The 19,080-nt window shown below is 42.0% G+C and overlaps 1 protein-coding gene across 1 annotated transcript in view; it reads right to left on the bottom strand.

Annotated features, from left to right (window-relative positions):
- Window positions 1-19,080, bottom strand: part of SMYD3 (SET and MYND domain containing 3) — a 356,940-nt gene that overhangs the window by 86,432 nt on the left and 251,428 nt on the right. Inside the window, exons 6-7 of the mRNA XM_081124212.1 lie at window positions 2,939-3,006; window positions 1,071-1,173 (exon numbers count right to left, since the gene is read on the bottom strand). Coding sequence (XP_080980338.1) covers window positions 1,071-1,173; window positions 2,939-3,006 — 171 coding nt within the window. The remainder of the gene's footprint in view (window positions 1-1,070; window positions 1,174-2,938; window positions 3,007-19,080) is intronic.

Here is a 19,080-nt window from a genome sequence, read left to right as displayed (position 1 = left end):
TCAGCATCATCATCATAATCATGATTATCAATGGCAGCAGCCATCCCTCAACTCATTGCTGAAAATGGACAGTGGTTCCCTTTCTTACCTGTCTTGAAGTCATATATGGGCCCCAGAAAAAAATTTCAATTCCCCATATTGTTGACAGGTATCCTGAGTACCTAGTCCTGAAAACTGGAAATTCAAGAAGTGACTGTTTAAGCGACAGCTTATTCAGTTGAAAATCAATTTGGAGGGAGTGTTATCAAAGCCAAATCCTTGTTTACATAAAATATGGTACCTCTGAGTTTAGGCTTTATTGGCTGAGTGCTGCATAAATGCAATAAAATCTTATAATGTTCTGTTTTCCTTGTAATAAACATCCACTTTGTAGATTGCAAGGCAGAAAGAAACTGGCTTCTGTACAGTGTCCATACCTACAACCCAGAATTCAGGGTCATAATTGTGCAAACCCTGCACAGGCTCAAGTCAGCAGCCCTGGAGCAGCCCTTCTGAGAAGGTTCCTCATCTAAAGAGGCTGCCTGGCAGTCCACAAAACTGAAAGGGTCAAGGCCAAGTCTCTGCTGGACATCACGTCCCCTGCGTGTACCCCCTTCACATCTTTGCTTGAACAATCTCCCAGATGAGCTGATAGGTTTGTAAAGGCCCAATGACAACCTAGAAGAGTAAAGCGTATTTGCTTTAATACAAATGAAATTGAGTTACCATCAAAATGTGATAAGTGGCCTTGGGAATAAGCAAGCCCTTGATCTCATCCGACAGAAGGAAGACGACCAGCTGCAGAAATGTTAGGCCACTAAGTTGTCATATGTTCAAAACACGTACACTGTCACACACACACCTGTCTCACACACACAATAGCAACTGTCATCATCCAGAAAAATGGTGATTAAAAAACTGTTGGCCCATCTATGATCTGGGAGGTCACAGTGAGTGGGTTGCTGGGTTGAGGTATTATATGTCTTCCTTGGCAGAGGACAATGGAAAGGTGTCCTTTGGGCACCACTGGTTTAGGGAAGGGCCACTCTGAGAAGGTATGTGATGGAAAGGGGGGGTAGTGGGTTCCTTACCTCCTCTCCGGCCTCAATGTCTCGGACGGCTCGCAGTAAGAGGTGGGGCCCGTTGAACACAATCGAACAGTTGGGGTCACAGCTGTGATTGAGCAAAGACATACTGGAGGGGGGAAAAAAAGAGGGAGATCATCATGGCTCAGCAGAGAGAGTCAAACATCTACATTTTATTAATGGGTAAAAGACACTTTAGCTTGTGGGGAGGGCAGATGAGGCTCACAGCGCACCAGGGATGGTCATTTGGGGACACTCACGGAAATGTCACTAGCCCACTTCATAGAAACTGAAATGCTCCCCAAGATGGAGGCTAATGGGGGAAGTTTGTTAATAAAGTCATTTTCTGAGTCCTTTTAGAGGGGTGAGGGTGGGGAGGAGGTAGTCGTCTCATTCAATACCAGGCAATAAGACAACTCAATACAAGGACGGGAGAAAGAAATAATCTCTGAGACAGATAATGGGATGCGACAGTAGTCACTGCAGCCAGCACAGCACTGACCTTCCCACACAGGACCTCATTTGCTCAGCTCCTTTGGAGGAGCGGCCGCCTCTGCTAGAACAGCCGAAGCTACAATGAAGAGTAATTAGGAGTTCTTCCTCTTAAATAGAAAGTAAGGTTATCTTGCTAACTAGGTCCCAGTGCATTCTGGGCCATGGCCCAGTGATTTTCTCACCTTGCAGGCGCCATCTGGGAAATGGAATGGATTTAAGCTGCCTCCATATTTGACAATAATTAGAATAACTGTGAGCATTTACCATGTAAAAAGCACTTTCTTAGCAGTTGAGCATGTTTATCAAATTTAACCATCATGATCATTTTATGAGGGTCATTTACAAATAAAGACTGATACATGGAAGCTAAGTGACTTGCCCAGGGACACACAACTAGTAAGTGGTCGCTGAACTTGTACCAGGTGCTCTGAGCTCAGAGCACACGTGCTCAGTCATTCATTCTATGTTACTGCTTTCTGAGCACCAGCACCAACAGACCTGCAGTCTGACACTTGAGAGATTTAAGAGAAGCAGCGGAATTCTCAGGTTTACAATTAATTATAAAAAGACTACATTTGAATTTGGACCCTACCAGCATGAAAACTAGGAGTGATGGGAGAGCTTGTGGAAGGACAGACTAGGAGCTTGGTGATAGTCACGTCAGTGACAGTAGCATTCTGGCCTCCTGGAGCAACGGGTTCAGGTGTGAACCCAGGTGGTGCAGTCCAGCGGGTCTGGAGAAAGAATCAAGGGCTCGGGCCGAGGAGGCTGGGGAGTGAGAGCACGGCCGGGATGAGGGGGATAAGCAACCCTCATCCTGACGGTTCAATAGCACCCACAGCCCCCAACTTCTAACCCAGAGTTCCTGAGAACAAGAACTTAGGCCTGAGGCCTGCCTCTCTGCTAATACCATAGTGCACAATGGTCAACCATTTTCACCCCTTGGCACACATAAACTGACTACAAAAATTCTGCGGCACACCAAAATATATATTATACCTTTTGCTGATCTGACAAAAAAATAAGTATAATTTAGATTCAGTCACACCAGATGGCTATTGTTATGTTGGCTGTTGTCAATTTTTTATTTGACAACCTAAGGGCAAAGAGGTCAGTGCCCCTGACTACAGAGTAAGGTATTGCAGGTTTTTAAATTCTTGCAGCACGCTGGTGGAAAATCGCTGCCACAGCATATAACATGGGGTTATAAAATTGTTATCTTTAAATATTTTCCATTTTCTTCTAAATTATCATCAGGTTTCAAGTCTGGCTCTCGAACTAGCTGCTGCAATTGCCTTTTTAATTCCCTCCAAAGGGCTGGGGGGCTGGGAGGGAATTACAGTTGTTTCTTCCAGTAAATGAAATACCATCCACCATACCTAGGATATAGGCCAACACCGACTTCCTGCATCTCTGCGTTACAGATGGTGAAAGAATTGCAGATCACCTGTAAAAACAAGGGGACAATCGGGATTATCAGAGTCACCTAAGAAACCTCACAGGCAAGAGAACAAAATTGTCAAAATAAAATGTAGGGGCCTTTTAGTAGCAGCTTTGGAAAGATCCAAGCCAAACCTGGATGCTCTCTCATTTGCAAAAGAACATACCCAGGAAGCACTTTCTTTAAGGCTATCAGAGGGTTAAGTACAGAAACAGCAACATCCTATAAAATATGTCAGGCTTAAACCAGCACAGGGCCTATGAATTTCAGTCTGTTCCTCCGCAGCTACCTAAAATGTTCAGAATTCAGAACATAAATATCTATTTATTGAGAAGTAGACTCCTACCAAGACAGATTTTTCACTCAAATTGCCTGTGGTTTCCAAATGCCACTGTGTATCTGAGGAGTAACAGCAGTCGGTCTTTTGGTCCCAAGTGCACCCTGAGTAAGTCTGGGCACCAAGTGGTGACAGCCCACAGCGAGCATAGAAGTCAGTCAGTCAAGGCAAGGCATTTATGAGCCACACGGAACCCCTCACTGAGTCTACAGCACAGTCCTATACTCCAGGGGGAGGTGGGCAAAAGAAATAAAAATGCAATGGCTGAGCTCAAGGAACTTAAAACCTATGGAAGGCCACACAGAACCATGGAAAGAACACTAGACTTCGAACCAGGAAAATCTAGGTCCTGGCCACATGTCAATGCCTTAGGCAGGTGTTGGGGATAGAGCAGTGAAGAGAAAAAAAATTCCTGCCTTAGTGGAGCTTAAGTTCTAGTGAAGGAGACAGATAAAACTCAATGACAAACATGTTACATGTGGATAAATGCTAAGGGAGAAATGAGGTAAAAGCACAGAAGACAAAGTGCTCCGGAAAGCTCTTTAGGAGGTGACATTTTAGCAGAGACCCAAGGGAACTGTAGAAATGAGCACTTCTATCTAGGTGATAAAAGTTCATGCCAGGAGAAAGAGCAAGTGCAAAGGCCCTGAGGTGAAAGGCTCCTGGGTAACAAGTAACAAGAGGAAGACAAGTGTGGCCCAAGCAGAGCAGGTAAAAGGAGGGGTAAGAAGACTGAAGGAATAGTTTTTTTGCAGGAAGGAAGTCCTATGGTTTTGTTGCAGTTATGTTAAATTTGAAAAGGCCTAGTAGACATCCAAGACTGAGAAGAGCAACTGGACTCCAGGGGAGCAGTCAGGGCCGGAGACATAAACTGAGGAGAAAACAGAACAAAGCCCATCGAGGAGAAAGTGGAAGGGGCTGCTACAGAATAGGGGGGACAGTGATATAAATGGGCGCTGACTTGTTATGAAGTTTCTGTAAAGCAAAGAGCAGCAACAACAAACTTCGCTAAGTCAGGCTGATAGGAAAGGACGTAAAGTATAAAGAAGCGCCGAGTCCTTTGAGACTTCCACTGCTCCAAAGAGCTTTGCTGTGAAATCTAGTGCAACCTATCACAATTTGGCATTTTTCCTCCAAAAGTCAGACCAGACTGCAGTTTCAAATCAGGATGTAAATTGGTGTACATACACATATTTTAAACACACTAAATTGCTTTAAGGGCATCTGTTTCATATTAACTTAAAACAGCATACTGCCTATCCATGTTTATGTATGAAGTCAATGGTAAAAATACAGGACCAAAAAGTCCTGTTTCTTTTTGAAACTTTTAAAAATGGGGATGAATTTTTGGGGGGTGGGATATCAATTTTAGGACATATTTTTAAAATGTAATCAGGAATTTACCTGAAGCAATCTGCCAATGAAAAATCAAGTTAAAGAGATCCAATTTGCTAACTTCCAAATTAAATGAAAATTGAATTTTTTTCTTAACTGTGAAGCAAATTAAAGGTTTTTACAAAATAGGTTTATTGTGACAGATTTTTTTTAAAGAAAGACCTAAAAACGGAAATGTCCACGTGGCTATCTCTTCCCCCAGGAAACGTGACTTTTTCCTAACGTCTTTCGCAGCATTTATCACACTGAATCCTTATTTACCGTTTACTTGACACCACACACGACTAGGCTGTGCAACACTCAGAAGGCAACGACAGTGCTTCCTTCACCACGATTCCGTGTCTGCCCCATGACTGGCACACAGAAGTGGATAATAACCATTGTTTCTGACGGATGGAGGGTTCCACGGATGTGGTTCCAGTGAGCCCAGAGGTTCATCATCCAGAACAGGGTCAGAGAAGATGCCAGAAACCAAACATAGGTCCTGTGAGCAGATGGAGGGAGGTCTGGGCCATGAAAAGGAGTAGATAACCTCCCGTCTCCTGTCCTGAGGCACCCAGTCTTTGCATGTCCCTGCTCAGACCTCTGCCCATCCTTTCCCTCCATTCAATTTTGTTTCATTCTCTTTTCCATCAGTTCAATGGATGGGATGACAATTTCATCCGTCAAGAGCACAAGGGCTAGTTTGATTCTCTGCTTAAAATTCTCAGAGCCTCACCTGAATGGTGTGGCTCAGTGGCTGAGCATCGTCCCATGAACCTGGAGGTTGTGGTTTGATTCCTGGTCAGAGCACATGCCCGGATTGGGGGCTCGATCCCCAGCAGGCAGCCGATCAATGACTATCTCATCATGGATGTTTCTCTCTCTCTCTCTCTCCCTTTCCCTTCCTCTCTGAAATCAATAAAAACATATTTTTAAAAAATTCCGAACCTCATGCATTGGGCACAAAATAAATATTTGCAAATGGATAAATGAATAAATGATAGTCCCCAGGTTTCTCTCCTTCCCTGTCATGTCTCTTGCATCTTTTCCTTTCAGTCCTCTCTTTCTTTCCTTCTTTCATCATCATCAACCTGCCTCATCTCATTCTGCCCCACTCTACAAAATGAGTGGGAGGTTTTAAAGTTTTATTTTATAAATTCTAGACAAGCTCCTCATTTGTATTATCCTGAGAGGAGTTATGTGCTCGTGTTCCTGAGCTAGTGAATAAAAATTTAATTTTTTGCCTACTCCCACGTTCATGAAAAATACTGGTTCCACTCAGCACTATCAGAATTAAGAAAATGATTACAGGGAGTATGTTGGACATACATAGCTGATAGCAGTGGTGGATACAAGGTAGCTCTCGGGTTTTTTCCTTTTTAAATGAAAGAACAGGTAAATAATATATCCATGTATACTCAAGTGAAAATGTGAAAAGAATTGTTCTTTAGACCAAGAAATAGAAGAATGAAAATACAGCCCAGAAATAAGAAGAATGTTCAGGATACAGAACTTTGGACACAGAGAGCTTATTAATTAGAGGGACTGAAAGTAAATTTTCAAAAGGAAAACTTACTGCATTTAGTTTCATTAAGCTCTGTGGACAGAAGGAAAGGAAGTAGGAAGAGTTGGCAGGTGTGAAAACCAAAAGGAGAGGTTTTCATACAAAATAACCATCCCTCCCCATGACTCCTAGAGCTAATAATTCTCTAACTTTAAGAGCACAGTAAATGTTTTAGGCAGGATGTATTATTTTCTTCTCATGGAATGTAACATTGTATGAACACAGAATTATCTTTCCAGAATCTTCTCATAAACCTTAAGAGATTCAAAATTTTATCTCCTGGTCCCTCCTATCTTCAGGGCAAATATTTTCCCATCTTTCACGACTCAAATCAGGCCCCTGCTAATACCCCTGCCCCTCCTCTGCTCGCTCATTTGCAGTCTTTCCTAGCCAGCCCTGAGAACAAAGGTTTTGCAATCTCCACCCCGAAGAGCAATGGGAGGGAGGTCAGCTCAGGAGTGCGGACGCAGCGTTTTGCAAATGACAAAACCACAACTCCCAGGTTTTGCACAAGTGCTTCTAGAAGGTTCACAGGGATGGTTATGGCATCTGTTCATTTTCAATTAAAAAAAAAAAAAAATCAATAAATAAAACAATTACTGCAATATATTTTCCTTTTTCAGGAAGTAGCTGGAGAGCCTCCATGTTGTACCAGTGAGCAGGCCTGAAGGCGATGGGGCAGCTGAGCTCCCCTGCCAGCCTGTGGTGCTGGGACATTACAGAGTTTTCCAGCGTTGCTCAGTCAGATGCTATTTCATTTGCAAACCTAATGGACCACTGGTTAAAGGCAGTAAGCAAAAATGCTAGGGGGGAAAAGGTGAGGAACATAAAAATGTTAATTCTCTGCATTTCACTCAAGATGCTCCATATAATGACTTTTATCTGGTTGAAATTCTTACATAGCACCTCTAAACGTCTCTAGTATTTAGAAAATGTTAGAGAGAAAACATATGAGTATATAATCTTAATTTTAGCAGATGGCACAAAAACAATTAAGTCTCCATTGTGTTGTTTAAAATGTGCTTGCACCTAAGCCATCTTCTCTCTTACCTCGTCTCTTAAAGAGCTCAAAAATTATAAAATCTAATCTGGCCTGTTTCTTAAAGAGTAAATTATAAGAATGGTAAACATCAGGTCATGAGAGCCAGTTACTGTCTGAAGCCCAAACCAAAATTACTCATTTAAAAATAATGTTTTGGGGGGCTACAAAACTAATCTAAAGCAAACTAAACCATGTCACAACTTGTTAAATGGGAAAAATTTAAATTTCTCTTTATATTACATGAATATTATTTAATATTTTGCAAATGTACTTTATAATATAAACTAAGTAAAAAAATGAAGTAATCTTACAGAAGACTTCTTTATTCATCCCATTTAACAATATACCGGGAAATGTGCTGCCTAGAGCCTGCTATATCCCAGTGCTGTCTATGTCCAGACCTGCAATAGTGCCTGTCATATTTCAAGCTGTGGTCACAAACAGTGCACATCAGACATACAAAATGCTCAACAATGACTCGCCAAAGCTAAATCAATACCAAGGCCAATATCCTAAGCGAGGGAATAGCAATCATAAAACTGTGCTTCTTATTTTATCTGTCCCAAGGTCCAACAACCAAATGCAGCACATGAGGCTTCACAGAATGAGGCCCTTTTAGATAGCATGCCTGCTCTCTAAAACCCACCAGCGTTTTCATTTTTCTAAGGGCTCTGCCTACAGCTGGACTTATTACATCTTAAACAGCTGTCCTTAATAGAAAGCAAAACAGGAACGACAGTTACACATCTATCCTTTGTTCACTCCCTGAGGATAGTACCTGGCATGTCACCTCCATATCAGTCATCTGATGAAAAAAGCACTTACTATATACATGCTGTCAAATCTGTATAAAAGGGTAAAGCTCTGTAACACGATATGATGTCCATTGTTGAGTGTTCCTCCCACATCCCGAGGCTCAGAGCTACTAGGATAGTCTTAAATAATTTATTACAGGATATTGTCGTAGGTTTCCCTAGCTCTGCCCTAAGAGTCTCCTCTGTAATTTCATCTAGCCATGCTCCCATCCAAAAAGTTTATTATCACAATGAACTTAACTTTCTCCTATAGGTCACACTTAAGAGATTCTTTTGTTCAATTTGCATCTCCAAAAATGTTCTCTTACATGATAACCCAGCTTCATTATCCTCTCTCCCTGTAATCAAAGCCTACCCACCCCCAGGCAGTGCCAGCATTCTTGGCTGCATTCGCTCTCAGTTCTGGTACTAAATTCCTAAGTGGAGTTTGATAGGTGGTGTGTGTCACCGGAATGAGGCTGAATTGGACATAGCAGAGTGTCTCTCTGATCATCTCTTTTTAAATCAAATTAATGGAGAAAAGAAAACTATAGAAAAATGTTCCATGTGAAAGATAAAACTGAACTCTAACAGAGTGTTTCATGTAATCCCCAAATGAAAGAGAAATTCGAGCGTGAGCTGAGGTTACTGTCACTATGTAGAAATTCAGGTGCATATTCGTTCCAGGACAAATTTTGGCAGGCAAGGGTTTGTCACACTGATCACACTTGACATCTCCAGGAGTGAAACCCCAGAAGCCTGTATTTCACATTCCAGCAGGTGACGTGCGCACACCTCATCCGCAAGTTGTGTGGGCCTGTACGAGGGCATTTTGGGGACTGGCACCCGGGCTGCTTCTGGCGGTCAGTGGCCATAGAAGAGGGAGTCCTCAGTGGGCCAACCCTCCTGTGGTTGTCCATGCCTGGACACTGCCCGATGACCCACATGGGCAGGAGCCAGGGAAGAACGAACAGAGGTCGGACTAGAGAGGGTTACAACTGACTATACAGTCCACAGGCTACAAGAAATTAGGCTCTGAGGTCAGGCAGCCCCTCTTGTGATCTCTCAATGTGCGTTCCTTTATTTTCAGAAATACAGAAGGAAGTGAAAGAGAAAAGAAATTGTCGCTTCATTCCCACCTCCACCCCATCCCTTTCTCTAGGGATGCTCATGATTAGCCCTTCCCCGCTTCCTGTGGCCACTCTTACAGCCAGCCAGATACATGAAACAGACTGCTGGGATTTCAACGCAAGGACGCCATTTGATCATTTGTCCTCTCTTCTGGTACCGTTTTAAATTAATCACCATAATAAATACAGTTACTATTCCCAGCCTCTGTCCTGACCAGACTGCTGAGTTGGAGACTAGATAAAACTCCAGCAGTGACCCACAGAGATTCGTAATAGAGGTTCCCCTCGCTCTGTTCAGTGTTCATCAGATGTGAAGAGAGAAGAAAATTTGTAAAAGTGCATTCAATATATCTCCTCTTTTTAATGTGGTCTGCTGAAAATAAACATTGACAAACTCTTCTTGGCTAGCTAGTGGGACTCCTGAGTAAGAAAGCAATGTAGGAACATGGTTTTAAAAGGACAGACAAGCCCTGTCCTGGAAGAGAGACTGAGGGCTGAATTTGGATCTGGTCCCGACTGAATCTCCCAGTCCCTTCCCTGGTGCTGTCCTCTGAATTTCCCATGTTCACACCCTCACTTCTCTGCAGCATGGGCCAGTCCTCTGCCCAGAATGCCCCCCTCCCTTTTTCATCTACTGAACTCCCGCTGATCCTTTGAGGCCCAGCTCAAAGGTCATCTCTTGGGGGAGGCCTTGGACTTGCCTGGCTGGGGAAGGGAGACTCTGGCTTGTGCCCCTGTGGCACCTGTCCACACATCCACTCCCACAGTCAGGTATTTCTGCACATCTGAGTTCCAAGAGGGCAAAAATGCTATTTTATTCTTTCCCCCGCCAGGCTCCAACTGGTCTCACACTCCAAGTGTGCTCAAAAAGCGTTTGCTGAATGAATGAACATGGACTGAGTGCATTTAATATCAGTGACTTTGTCAGCCATTGTGACTTCTACATAGAGTTATTAATAAAAACGCAATTGTCATTATGCTGAAAAAAAAAAAAAAAAAAGTTACTGTAAGGTTCTTGCCCCGCTCCCTTCTCCATTCCTTCCTACAGGAAAAACTGACTCTTACTGTTTTGCCGAGTGATCCACATGAGATAAGAAGGTAAAAAATGTCTCATTTCTATGATGATTTTCCTGACTAGGGGCCGTGTTTCTCTGTAAGTCACTCTGTCAAGATCCAGGCTGCAACAATGCGGGCGGCACTCTAATCTGTCAAATCTATTGAGAAACACAGGAGTTGCTGCTCTCCAAGCCCTGCGGGGCGCGCTGGCCCCAGCGCTCTCTGATCATCCGCAGGAAGGATGGCCGGAGACTGCTGAGGACCAGCTGGGAGACGTGAGGTAACACAGACGGCCTTTGAGTTTTCCACTCTCACTGTCTAACTGCAGTCAGCCACCAGTACCAAATTGGTGCCACAAAGAGAGGGACGTTCTGTCCCCAGTGCACAGTGGAAAGATCAATCAGCTACAGAAGAGCAAGTGGCTAAAGGGAGACGAAGAAAATGAGACTCTGAGCCTCTGTCATGTGAATGGCACAGTATTTGCAGGCACTCATCCAGGGTGCGACCAGAGACAGAATTGAAGAGAACCTTCCCTCCCATCCCAGCCCTCCTCCCATCTCCCCCCAAACTAAACGTGACTGTTTTCTCTTGTTCCATGAATGCCTTCAGCCCTCCCACTTGATCACATTTAAAACATAAGGGAATTATTATTTCTACGTGAGCTGAAATGTACTCAATTATGTATGTGCCTCAATTTCTACACTCTAAGCCAATTAGTCTTGATTAGGAAGAGCCCAGAAATAAAGGGCTAGAATTTACCAGAAAGCTATAAACCATCTGAATTGTGACTATTAAGTGATAAATGCATGTAGGCCTCGGAAAGCTCCTGGCACATAGAAAGCCCAGTAAACAGTAGTCAAATCATCATTATTACCACAGTTCATCAAGTGTAAGACACAGTCAATAAATAATAAGGTGCAGCATTACGTTAGGTACCACTAAGAAAAACCATTAACAAACTATGTCAGGCTATCAGTTGTAAAACAGATTCCCATTTCAGAGATGTGAAATTGAAAAAAATCTGCACCATGAAGTTAATGAAATACAGTATCACTACGGATACCTCCAGGGTCCTGGAAGAACATAAGTCACATTGTGTCACCATAGCCACCTTAGGCCGAGCTTCAGGCCACCCCTCTGTCCCTCAGAACCTCTTCTGCTACACAGATTGCACTGTTCTCCTCGACTCTTGGCGTTCACTACCACTCTACGTTCTTTGTTTTCATCATGCTCTGAGTCAGTTGTCATAAGAACAGACTATCATAAGTCACCCGAAACCCAAAATACTACCCTGATTGAGAAATACATTGCTTGTGCCAAGTGAATGGTCTTGCCAAATTTGGCTATACTCTGGAGGTGACTTAATGCGCATGAATGTTCCCAACATCTTCTTTCAATACTGAGTTAAGCAGTGTAATTTCCCGTGGAATGGAATGTAAATTACTTTAAAACCCAAGTTCACATTATTTTTTCCCACCTACCACACAGTCCTCTCTAAATAACCAAGTGAAAGCACTGGTGAGAATATTTTGGGTAGAAAAGCTGCAAATGGAATTCAGTCATTTCTTATTAGCTTGACAAATTGTACAGATAGGTCCTAAATGCTCTGAAATCTTAGTTGCATAGTTTTCATTGAGAGCACTGGCTTTCAAGACTACTTATCATATAAAGAGACTAAATAAAGATAATAAAATATATATACAGAAACTATAAAACTCCCTACTTCCTTTGCATTGTCCCTTATAATGATCACTCTCAGTAACGCCTTTGAGAAGAAAAAACATCTGAACTTCGTAATTCATGAGATTCAAGTCACCCTACTGCTCACTATCACAGAGTTGAGTTTTCCTTTTAGTGGGTTACACACAGATTTAATTCATTATTTTTAATAAAAATGAAGTTCCAAATGTTCTCTTTGCCTCTAGCCTTGTTTTGCTCATCCCCCGTCCTCGTTTCCCCCAACATCTAAATGCAAAGCAGAACATGCCCGCTAAAGGAATCAGACTTTGATAATTGCAGCAAGCACAACTGAACCTGCATATGTGAGGTTTCCAACTGGAATTCAGGGACAATGAAAAACATAACAGTTCAAATAAGAATTAACGTGCTGTTTCTGAAAAAAATTAAAAAAAAAAATTGTACGTTATCAATGGCAAGCAAAGAAGTGTTGATTTCAAAGAAAATAACACAGAAATACCCCCAAGTAAAGATTATTTTTGTAGAGCCTATCTGAAGGGGCAAAATAAACCAAAGCATTGCCAATAAGAGACGTTTAAAACACTAAACTACAAGGATCACTTCAGGAAATGGAGCAAAAATGAAACAGAAGGAAACAAGGCATAAAGAGGATGAGGGAACAGTGAGTTGACAACAAAAATGTCACAAAGACCCACAGGAAAGAGAAGTCTGAGAATTACTGATGATCAATATGTATTTGGATTGCTATAAAAAAAAAGAAGAAAAGATTGACAAGAATAAAAAAGAGATACAATGGCTTTGCATGGCTGCCTGCTGATAGTTCAGTCCAATAAATCAGAAAGATGATCTTCAGCAGCAAACACATGAAGAGGCGGCTGACGGGTGCACGGGGAGAGTATTGGGTGATGGGCACCACTGTTACCACTGTTCTACTCAAACGAGCTTAAGGAGATTGTGACACCAGCTCCCCAGATGCTCCTGTTCATGATCAGTGAAAGGTACCCCCCTTTCACCCACTGAAAGCTGACATGCACTAACATGTTTTCTAGCACAGTGTAGACAGACCAGGCTTTTACTAAGCTAAAAGCAGGTACACCACTGGACATACACTGCAGCAGAGAGTTGTGAAAACGCCTTCCAAGACAATGAGCCTGAGTTTCCCAAATGCCCTCAGTGCATAGAGAGTGTTGTGTCCCAACAAAAGCCTTTGAACATGTCCGACTACCTTTGCTTACGCAGGGGTTGGTGCATACCTACATGCTATATCAAAGTGAAGGCGATGTCTCTTCAGTTTTAGTTCCTAAAATCTCTAGCTCTAGGTTCCTAACAGCAAGGTAGTCATCAGCTAGAGCAGGTAGCAATTAGAGGCTGAGCAGGAGGCTGTAAGAATCTAAAACAAAGGAACTCGGTAGGCATGTAATCATGAAATCCCCAAACATCCCAGAAAGCGGTAAAATAAACACCTTTGGGTAAAGTGTTGCTATTTCCTCAAAGAGGAATTCAGGGTAGTTAGACATCCTCCGTGATAACATAAACTATTATCAATGTATCAGGAAAAAGAAACGAAGCAAGATGAAATTCTCTCCTTTTTTTCCCTTCCATAATTAAATTTACAACATTGGGAAACCTGTCTGCACATTGATATATTGGACTCCAACTACACAAAATCTTTAACTAAAAATGCTTTTCACAATGTCACTCTGAAGAGAAGGTGAGGAAAGCAAATCTCAAAACACCTAGCTTACAAGTAGTGTTCAATTTTTAGAAATGAACATCAGCAGTAGCAAAAACCCTGCTTCTACTTTCCAAAGAATGGTCACGGATTAGTTTTGGCCTGTTCTTCACAGTACCACACATCACCAGTGAAGCCTGATGTTCACCACCAAGTACGACGAAAACGTTTAATGAATTGTACTTACTAAAGCCCAACAGAACTTCAGAAAGATTTCCAACAATGATTTTTGTTGAAATGAAAAAAGAACTTTCTGTTTAACATAATAATCCTCTTTGCCCTGAAGAATTTAAAATAAAATAGCTAATAGATATAATATTTTAAGTGAAAAGTAGCTAACATGTAGTACATCGGGTACCTTTACATGTTAACTCACTGATGCAATCGAATCACAGAAGTGGTTGATAAGTGGTCAATATCCTGATAAATCAACACTGTAATTAGAAAAAGTGCATTTCTCCTTAGTCTTTACATAATTTGCCCTGGTATAAATGTTTGTAGTGGTCAAACATTGTTAATCTCTCCCAGGTGTTTTAAAGATGCTAACTAAAAAGTTGGTAACTCCTTTACTGAGTTGCTTATTATGTGGCAATAATAAATCAAGAGTGTCTATCAAGAGGAGACAGAGGAGTTAATGTAGAACCCAGGCAAAAAGGTAAGCTAAGGAAAGGGGCACATCATTCCCAATTCAATTACCAATCAGGTGGTATCTGTGTCACCTCTCACATTCATTCCTTGCTTTTCATTTCCACTGCCGTTGCCTGTGTTAGACCTTCAGGATCTTGTTTGCGACTTTCCAAGGTAGGTTCTATACCCCACCACAGCAACCCACTCTCATCTTTTTCCAATACATTCTTTAAACTGCCACCAGACAAAGAGAAATATGAGATCTACCCAGGGGTTACTAAAGACAAAATTCTTTCACATGACATTAAAGAATGTCTACCTTCACCCCACCTTTCCACTGTGCCAAACATCCACTGTATATTTCAGTTACCCTGGCCTCGTTGTCACTCCTCGGTCATGTCCTGGACTCCTGTGGTTTTACATCTTTGTTCACAGTGCTTCCCCTTAAAAAAATACTTTGATCACTGCCTATGTTGCTAACAATTTTATTCATCCTTCAAGATCCAGCTATAATGGCACCTCCTTCAAGAAGCTTTCCTATTAATCTTATTTCTATATATTCTCATAGCACTTTATTCATATATAATATGCTTAACCACATTCTGCTTGGGATTAAAGCTAATGATGTAAAAACCAATTGCTACCACTAGAGCAACAACTGAACATCATTGAGTCACATCTCCTAAGCACTCTGTGGCATATATTTGCATATAGGTCATTTCTTTTTCAAAAAAAACCATAAATTGCTTGAGGTCATGATCCATATCTCCCTTTAAAATCATTTTAAGTACGAAATTAAACATATATGTATAAATATAATACTTAATATAAATATATTATACATAATAACATTCATAAGGTATGTCAAGGTTCCCTTTACCTTCCACCCACTGAATAAATAGAAGGTACCTGTACCTTTGAGTGTTAGGCAAATAGTACAATATAATTTGTGCTCCTGCGCATCTTGTTCCCTCGCCATTCTTCACAGGTGATTACTATCTTAATTTTGTGCTTCTTACTCCCCTGTTTTTGGAATAGCCTTACCCCATATGCATGTATTTCTAAACATATTGTCTAGTTTTGTATGCTTTTGGTTGCTTATACATGGAATCAAACTGTATTTACTATTTTGCAGATTGTTTGTGTTTATTTTTGTTTTTGGTTTGACATTATGTTCGTAAGATTCACATATGTTAATGCATGTAGCTATACTTCACTCATTTTCACTACCTAAGAGAACCTCTTGCAAATGAGCTCCAGGGAGGCACATATGAGAAGAATGTCCATAGTAACATTGCTTGTAAATGCAAAAATCTGCAAATGACCCAAATGTTCATTAGAAGGTGACTACATCAATAAATCATGACATTTTCTTCCTTTTTAAAAAAATATTTTAAAAAGCTGATTTTTAGAGAGAGAGGAAGGGAGAGGGAGAGGGAGACAAATATCCACGTGCGAATGGGACATCAATCAGCTGCCTCCTGTGCACGCCCTGCCAGGGATCGAGCCTGCAACCAGGGCATGTGCCCAGACCAGGGATCAAACGGGTGACCCTTCGGTCAATATACAGGACAACGAACGCCTGACCAAGTGAGCCACAGCGGCCAGGGCATGATATTTTCTATGCTTGCACCTACTAATCTATCTGATACATAGTAGGCCCCTCGTAAATGTTTTTTTGAATAGATAAATGGACTTGAGCAAAAAATGTAACTGATTCATCACTGTTTCCTCCTCCGAGCCCAGCACACACGCAGATGCTCAGTAAACATCTGAGATATTTATCCACCAAACCCTGTTAGACCCCAAGGCTAGAGGTGACCAGATACTCAGATCAACTGACAACTCACATAATCTGAGTTGAGACAAGGGAGGTAACAAATTGGAAATTGATGTGGGATTCCCACCACCAGCTATGCAGGTAGAGTGTTCTTTCCGATGGCATTAGTTCTATCTGCTCACTTCCGAGCCCTGCAAACCCCTGTGGTTCACCAGTATCCAACCTCCTCTCCCTGCACCCCACTCCTCTGCCCGCTCCCCCTCTTCCGGATATGAGTCGGCCCTGGCACACCTGGGGAGGTTTCGAGGATGGTGCTAAGAACTGACGTCTGATTTCCCTTCTGTGCCTACCCACCCCAAGCTTAGCCGATGACAATAACATTGTGTTGGGCAATGCTTTGTGTCTCCCTGTCACCATTTGGACACTGCGTACCCATTTTAAGGCAATACAGCTACACTGTCTATTGTCCCTATAACGTATTTGATGTCAGCTCTTCAGCAGAACCAACCACCTAGAAAACGGATCCCCATCCCGGCATGCTATTAGTCTACTGCTCATTTTACTGAAATAGCAATGAATCCTCAAGATACTGCTGTGGGTGAAGGTGCAGGGGGAGACAGACTACGCCAACCAAATGAGAATGTGCTTATCTGCAGTGCTAGCCAATTACTTCCAAAAGAACTGGTATAGAAAATAATGAAAAGGAATTCAATTCAGAGGTAAAGAGAAGACTGTCGACTACACAACTTTTTCCATGAAACTGAGTATTATTCACAGAAGTTCATGTCACTTTGACTTGACCTCATCATTTTACCACGGTTATAATTTAGACCAAACTATTTCTCCCCCCGCCCCAAAAAAAAGGGAGGGAGGGAGGGAGGGAGGGAGGGAGGGAGGGAGGGAGGGAGGGAGGGAAGGAAGGAAGGAAGGAAGGAAGGAAGGAAGGAAGGAAGGAAGGAAGGAAGGAAGGAAGGAAGGAAGGAAGGAGAGAGGAAGGGAAGGAGAGAGGGAGGAGGAAAGAAGCCATTACTCTGACGCAGTTGACAGAACATAAAGTCCTCTGCTTGTCAATCTTGTACCGACACTTTCTCTGATGGCTCCTTTCTCTAAACAATGATAGGCACAGGAAAAATGTGAGTAAAATCTATACATCTGAGTGCACTGGACAGGATTACTTGGAAAAAAATTAAAACGAATGAATGTAGCTCTGGCCAGGTGGCTCAATTGGTTGGAGCATCATCCCATGCACCAAAAGTTTGGGGGTTCAATTCTCTGTCGGGGAGCGTACAGGAGGCTCTCTAAACATATTATCAGGTGAGGATTAGAAAAAATGAATTCATGTAAAATCTTAGTCCAAAGGGAAATCGGTATACACTTAGAAAATTCCATCAGCCACATATGGTAGACACTTGGTACTCGTGGATTTAACACCTGCATATTTGACTATGCTTGATGCTAAAGGCAGATGGTGTGCAATCATTTGTAATTTTATTGAGAAGACATTTGAATCCTCCTGTTGCAAGGTTGGTGTCCACAGGAAAAGGTCCATTAAGTAATGACTATGATTCATAGGCTCTGTTATTCTTGGCTCTTTGCAATGAGGGCATCAACTTGGGTAAAGTGGCAAAAATCTTTTTTTCTGCCTGAAAATGATCCCAACCTGAAAACCAACTAAGAGTGTTGGTGATAGAAGAGAATCAGTTGAAAGAATAGCCAAAAATTAGCTTTATAAATTACTTTAATCCTGAATTTACAGAATCATTACAAATCTGGATTACTTCACTTTTTCAACTATACATTTTCAGGGAAAGAGAAAGGGATCATTATATGTTATACGCATTTTTACATTTGGAAATTTGTAACTGTCTTGGGACATATTCTGCACAATGCCAAAGGCCCCCCTGTGTGGTATTTAGCTCTTTAAAAAGGCAACATAAAAAAATCTAAGCCCCCCCCCCCAAAGAAATCAACTCAGTTTGCTGAAATCCTATCAAACATCTTTGCAAATCACTGGGGAAGGCAGAGTCAGGTAAGGTTTAAATGTTTGTAGGTATCTGAAAAGAATTGAGGATACTCACAAAATAGGGTTCCTTGTCTCTGGAATCTCTCTCAGGCACCACCACAAGGATGGTTCTCTAGTTACCCTCTCAGCAGAGCTGGGCACGCTCATTCTGCTGCTAGGCACTGAGTCAGCCTTGATCTAGGAACACCATTTTCTACCAAACAAATTTTTTTTAAGTTTTCCACTTCCCCACATTCGCTAGCTAACAGAAGATATTTGGGATATAACTTCATTTTTAAGGGAAATGAGCCTTTAGACAATGCATTTTATCTTGTCAGCATTTTGGACCTAAACTCCTTCTCACCCTTTCACTCTAAAGTATCAGTTTGCATAAGACACAAAATAAGACACACAGTTACAGGCATTCAAGATGGCTAAGGAAGGACAAACAGACAAGTCTCTAATTAGCTCCCAAACTGGACCCTCAAATGCACGAATCAGTCTTCTCTCCTACCTGATATTTCTGGAAGAGTTTATGTCCGTAATGGAAAATTTTAATGCTCTCATACAATTCCAATTTTTTTCCACTCCAACTCTGAACAGTGTCCTGGATGCTAAGATGCATGGCCCACTGCAATGGTTTTCACACTGTGCTCTCAGGAACGCTTGGGGCCAACGAGAGTGAGGAGGTATCATTAGGAGAGGTCCCATGTCTCCTAAACCCACTGTCCTATAATTAATATTTATGAGAACGTGAGCTCCATGAAAGCAAAGATTTCTGTTTTGTTGACTGATAGAACCCCAGGCTTAAAACAGGGGCTAGAACGTGGTAAGGTGCTTAGTAAAACTTTTTTGAGTGACCAAACAGAAGAATGAAGTGCGTGTGCACTACAGCGGGGTGCTGACCTTCCCAGGGACCCTCTGGGGGAGGAACGATGGTG

This window comes from Miniopterus schreibersii, assembly GCF_964146895.1.
Source record: "Miniopterus schreibersii genome assembly, chromosome: 21".
In the NCBI taxonomy this organism is placed as follows: Eukaryota; Metazoa; Chordata; class Mammalia; order Chiroptera; family Miniopteridae; genus Miniopterus; species Miniopterus schreibersii.
The sequence above is the reverse complement of the archived record's forward strand: the minus strand, read 5'-3'. Positions and strand labels throughout refer to the sequence as shown.